The 6,181-nt window shown below is 40.1% G+C and overlaps 1 protein-coding gene across 1 annotated transcript in view; it reads right to left on the bottom strand.

Moving 5' to 3' along the window:
* The window catches only part of LOC126022864 (sorting nexin-6-like), a 2,248-nt gene extending 2,072 nt beyond the window's left edge, over window positions 1-176 (bottom strand). Inside the window, exon 1 of the mRNA XM_049783898.1 lies at window positions 1-176. Coding sequence (XP_049639855.1) covers window positions 1-163 — 163 coding nt within the window. The 5' untranslated portion in view covers window positions 164-176.
* Window positions 177-6,181: the final 6,005 nt, after the last annotated feature.

Genomic DNA, 6,181 nt, shown 5'->3' with positions numbered 1-6,181 from the left:
AACTCTTTGTGTGCACAGTGAATTTTACTTTATCTCTCTCACTAAGAGCATCAGAAATGTCCACCTGGAGAGCAGCATCACTTTGAAGGTCTACATTAATTGCTTTAAGTCCTCGGTCCTCCTCCGAGAGGAAGTCGGGGCCGTCGTCCAGGCCTTCCATCATGGCTGCTCCGAGGCGAGGTCATGAATAATTTTCTTAACATTGCTTGATACAGCTAAATAGTGATGGAATTATAGAAAACAAACAAAAACTGCATTAAAAGAAAATGTGAGAAAATGGTCATATTTTGCAATCAGGTCTTATGTCATTGTATGAAGGTCTACTAAGCTGAATATTGTCAATTGAGTGATCTTTTATTGATTTTATTAGTTGAGGTCATGCGGCTTCTATAATAATTTCACATTTAATTTGGTGTATTCCTACTGAAAATCATTTACAAGAAAAATGATTCTTGTTTTGCTTTACACCATTTTGGCTTATGACAGCTTTTAGGGGAACGCACTACTTCCAGAGAAGGAGAAAATTTTCTCTTTGTGTGTGTGTGTGTGTGTGTGTGTGTGTGTGTGTGTGTGTGTGTGTGTTTGGGGAAGGGGATATGAGGTACTACCAACTGTGTTCATGGCTTACTTTTGACTCTGCTCAGAGATCACTCTCTTTTTTTTTGTGTGGATTTTGGGTCACACCCGGCAGTGCTCAGGGAATACTCCTGGTTTCATGCTCAGAAATTGCTCCTGGCAGGCACGGGGGTACCATATGGGATGCCGGGATTCAAACCAATGACCTTCTGCATGAAAGGCAAATGCCTTACCTCCATACTATCTCTCCGGCCCCTCTCTTTTGTATTTAAATATTTTCTTTATTTAAGCATCATGGTTCTGGAATTTTTATAGTTGGATTTTAGTCATGGAATGTATAACACACATCAACAGTGCAACTTTCCAGCCACCAATGTCCTCTATTTTCCTACTCCCACCCTCCCTCTCTTTGGGACAGGCATTCTACTTCTCTCTCTCAATATCATAGTCATGGTAGTTGTCATTGCAGTTAAGTCTTCTAACTGCGCTCACCACTCTTTATGGCAAGTTTCATATCATAGGCTGGTCCTCCAGACCCTCATCTCTATTGTCTATAGATATAATTACCTTATGATTTTTATTTTTCTTATATCCCACAGATGAGTAAGACTATTCCATTTTTATACCTTTCCCTCTGACTCATTTCAGTCAGCATAATAATCTCCATATCCATTCACATATAAGCAAATTTCCTGACTTCATTTATTTCTAACAGCTGCATAGTTTTCCATTGTGTAGTCATACCAGTTTCTTTAGCCACTCTTCTGTTTTCGGGCACGTGGGTTATTTGCAGATTCTGGCTATTGTAAATAATCCTGCAATGAATGTAGGAGTGTAGATGGCATTTTTATATTGTGTTTTTTGTGTTCTTAGGGCATATCCCTAGGATTGGTATTGCTGGATTATATGGGAGCTCAATTTCCACTATAAAGAAGCAAGCAGTCAAGGACATCATTGCTGAGAAATTTCCAAAGCTGGAAAGTATATGTGCTACACACTGGAGGTTCAAAGAGTATCAGCTAAAGGAGATCTAAATAAAAATACTCCAAGACACATCCTAATGAGAATGATAAAAATCTTAGATATAAATAAAATACTGAGCAGAGCAAGATTAGAGAAAGAAATTACATACAAAGGAGCAAGTTTAAGATTATAGCAAATTTATCAAAGGCAATCCTTCACGCCCAAATACTGTAGTGGGATAGAATGAAAAATTAAAAAAATTAATGGCTCACCAAGAGCACTTTATCCAGTAAGAATCTCATTCAGATTGATGACACAACTTCATGAATAAACAACAGCTCGGGAACTTTATAGATTCAAAACTCAATTTAAAAGAACTAAGGAGGGTACTTTATGATAAGACAAACCTTAGAAACATGGGGCCAGAGAGATAACATGGAGGTAAGGCATTTGCCTTTCATGTAGGAGGTCATTGGTTTGAATCCCGGCGTCCCATATGGTCCCCCGTGCCTGCCAGGAGCAATTTCTGAGCCTGGAGCCAGGAATAACCCCTGAGCACTGCTAGGTGTGGCCCCTCCCCCCCCAAAAAAGAAAGAAACACACCAATCTTGTATGAAAAATATGACACAAAATTCCACAACAATAATCTCTCTCAATGTCAATGGACTAAATGCACTAATTAAGAGACAAAGCCACAAAATAGATTAAAAAAACTGAACTCAGGGCTGGAGACATAGCACAGTGATAGGGCATTTGCAAGAGGTTGAACAGGGACAGACCCGGGTTTGATTCCTGGCATTCCAGGAGCAATTTCTTACTGCAGAGCCAGGAGTAAACCCTGAGCACTGCTGGGTGTGGCCCCCAAAACAAAAAATTAAAATAAAATAATATAAAAAATTGAACTCAATATCCTGCTGCCTCTGACTCAAAATAAGCGGTTGGAAGAAAATGCCTCAACCAAACAACTCTTTAAAAAAGGATGGGGTGGGGCCGGGCGGTGGCGCTCGAGGTAAGGTGCCTGCCTTACCTGCGCTAGCCTAGGAGAGACGGACCGCGGTTCGATCCCCCGGCGTCCCATATGGTCCCCCAAGCCAGGAGCGACTTCTGAGCGCATAGCCAGGAGTAACCCCTGAGCGTCACCGGGTGTGGCCCAAAAACCAAAAAAAAAAAAAAAAAAAAAGGATGGGTGGTCGTATTATTGTCAGATGACATAAACTTTAGGCAGAGAAACATTTTAAGAGACTGAGAGGGTAATTTCTTTTTTTTTTGTTTTGTTTTGTTTTTGGGCCACACTAGCGGTGCCCAGGGGTTACTCCTGACTCTGAGCTCAGAAATCGCTCCTGGCAGGATTGGGAGATGCTGTAAATCAAACCCAGATCTATTCTGAGTTGACTTCTTGCAAGGTAAACTCCTTACTGCTTCCTTACTGCTGTGCTATCTCTCAGGCCCCAGAGGGTAATTTTTTTAAATTTAAACCAATGCTAATTACAAGTCATTCACAGTTATATTTCGGTTACATAGTGATAGTGAATTAGAACCGTTCTAACTACCAGTGTTAAACTACCTCCATCATAGTTCCCAGCATGCATTTCATAGCTTCATCCTTGGCCCCCCTAGACTGCAAGTGTAACAGTTTCATCTTGTGTATAGCTTGTTATAGCTTGAGTCTCATGATTCTACTGTCATTAACATTGGTTTGGTTATTTAGGGATGACCATTTTTTATTTTCACTTTATGCTCCTGAGACCACTTGGCCCCTGTGTCCCATAAACTTTTTTTCCCCTTTCCTCAGTTTGTAGGAAGACATATAAATGTGAGGCAGAACAAGATACTTCATGATCTATGTTTCTGTAAAAAAGGAGGAGGCTCCTATCTAGAATCTTTAAATATGAATACAATTTTAAAAAAGGAGAAAAAAGACAAAGAAAAAAAGGAGAGGGGCCGGGCGGTGGCGCTAAAGGTAAGGTGCCTGCCTTTCCTGTGTTAGCCTTGGACGGACCGCGGTTCGATCCCCCCCCGGTGTCCCATATGGTCCCCCAAGCCAGGAGCAACTTCTGAGCACATAGCCAAGAGTAACCCCTGAGCGTTACCGGGTGTGGCCCAAAAACCAAAAAAAAAAAAAAAAAAAAAAAAGAAAGAAAAAAAGGAGAGCAGATGTGGCAATTTTTTTTTGTATAGGCACAGTAAACATTAGGGAAATTAGAAAGAAAAATTTTTTGGCCTAAAAGATACAAGGTGTCTCTACCCTTGAAGCATATTATCATGAGACAGACTATAGCAGGGGTGGCTCCCAGCCAAAATGAATGCGGCTCTTTGCCTCTGATCATGATTTTGTATACTGTGGCTCTTTGCCAAATTTGGATCTTGTTCTGCTGCTTCTGAGGAGGGACCTCTGAGTAGAGCTCTCCTAGCGAGGAGTCCCGTCTCCCATCCCTTGGAAACAACTGCAAGGGTCAGCGAGCTGGGGACCCCGTGTCACATGTTGGGTCACATCTTGCCGTTAGTTCTTAGTGTGGAGGACGCAGCGCACCCTCACCATCACTGCAGGATTTTGACCCTCACTCAAAATGGCAAAATGCAATATGTGTTTAATATATTATTGTTAAAATTGTTTGCTTTTGTGTGTTTGTTTTGGCAGGTCACTGCGTGGTGTGGCTCTCTGACTCTCAGAGTTTAAAATTTTGGCTCTTTGTCTCGAACTTGTTTGCCATCCCTGGACTGTAAGTTTCGGGCATGTTAGTAGTCAAACCCCAAAGTCTTTTTTTATGGTGCCAGAGAAAGTTCTGCTCAGTTGCAGTTGTCAAAGTCAGTCTTCTGTAATTAGAGATCTTGGTTTTTGCACAGCTTCTAGAGCAAAGCCTAGGATAAATTCTTTCTTTATGATCCCAGGGAAAGTTCTGCTCAGTAGAGGTTGTCATAGTCAGTCTTCTTTAATTAGTGATCTTGGTTTTTGCTCAGATCCTATAACAGAGAGTCTTCTGATTTAATCTCACTGTTAGGTGGTGAGGTATGGTAACCTGCCCTTAGATCAAGTTATTATTGCTTCCTCATCATCCAGGTGTCATATGAATCTACCCTGGTACAAGTGGGTGCCAGAGCAGTACTAATGCCTCCCTTGAGGAGAGTTTGATTCCTGATGCTTGTGCAGGAAACTGTGCCAGTTCTAAGGTTGGGATTTGGGGATCCTAGAGGGTAATTTTTTATTAATCAAAAGGTACATCAGGAAGAAGTGACATTTCTTAAATTTATATGTACTTAATGAGGGGATGTCAAATTACTTAAGAAAAACTGCTAGTGGGGCCGACGTGGTGACACTAGAGGTAAGGTGTCTGCTTTGCCAGTGCTAGCCTAGGACGGACCGTGGTTCTATCCCCCGGCATCCCATATGGTCCCCCAAGCCAGGAGCGACTTCTGAGCGCATAGCCAGGAGTAACCCCTGAGCGTCAAATGGGTGTGACCCAAAAACCAAAAAAAAAAAAACCAAAAAAAAAAAAAAAAAGAAAAAGAAATTGGAAAATGGGGGCTGGAGAGATAGCATGGAGGTAAGGCATTTACCTTGCATGCAGAAGGTTGGTGGTTCAAATCCCGGCATCCCATATTGTCCCTTGAGCCTGACAGGAGCAATTTCTGAGCATAAAGCCAGGAGTAACCCCTGAGCACTGCCAGGTGTGACCCAAAACCCCCCACCAAAAATTGAAAAATGACTGAAAAATGAGATAAAACCAGGCAGGAGGAAGGAAATAATAAAATTTAGAACGGAAATTAATGAACTGGAAACCCAAAAATCAAACCAAAAACTTAGTAAAAAATAAGAGATGATCTTTCTTTTATTTATGTCATGAAATAAGATAACTTATTAGAAATGAATAAATTCTTGGACTCTTATAACCTCCCAATGCTGAACCAAGATGATTTGGAATACCTGATTATATCTATGACTATTAAGGAAATTGAAATGAAAATCAAAAGTCTTTGCAAAAATAAAACTTAAGGTCTATCAGTGGTCCTCAAACTATGGCCCACGGGCCACATATTGTATTTGTATCTGTTTTGTTTCTTCATTGCAAAATAAGATATATGCAGTGTGCATTAGAATTCGTTCATAAGTTTTATTTTTACTATAGTCAGACCCTCCAATGGTCTGAGGGACAGTGAACTGGCCCCCTGTTTAAAAAGTTTGAGGACCCCTGGATGAATTCATTAGTGGATTCTTTCAAATCTTTAAAGAGGACCTATTGCCAGTCATCTTCAAGATCTTTAGGAAAATTGAACAAATAGAAACAAAAAACACTTCCAAGTAGTTTCTATGAAGCTAATATAATCCTGATACCAAAAATGGAGACACCATAATAAAAGAGGTTACAGGCTGATAACCTTGGTGAAGTACTAGCAAAGTACTAGCAATTAGAATTCCAAGAATTCATCCAAGATATCAAACATGCCTAAAATATATTCTAGGCATGCAAGAATGGTTTAACATTTGCAAGTCAATTAATGTTTTCTTTATATAATAAAATAAAACATATTTTATATATAATCAACAAAATTGATATTTATTTTATCAATAAAATAATACATAAAATCATATGATCATATAAATAAATGCAGAGAAGCATGTGACAGAATCCAACATCTATTCATG

The sequence above is a fragment of the Suncus etruscus genome, chromosome 11 (assembly GCF_024139225.1).
Source record: "Suncus etruscus isolate mSunEtr1 chromosome 11, mSunEtr1.pri.cur, whole genome shotgun sequence".
NCBI classification, from domain to species: Eukaryota; Metazoa; Chordata; class Mammalia; order Eulipotyphla; family Soricidae; genus Suncus; species Suncus etruscus.
The sequence above is the reverse complement of the archived record's forward strand: the minus strand, read 5'-3'. Positions and strand labels throughout refer to the sequence as shown.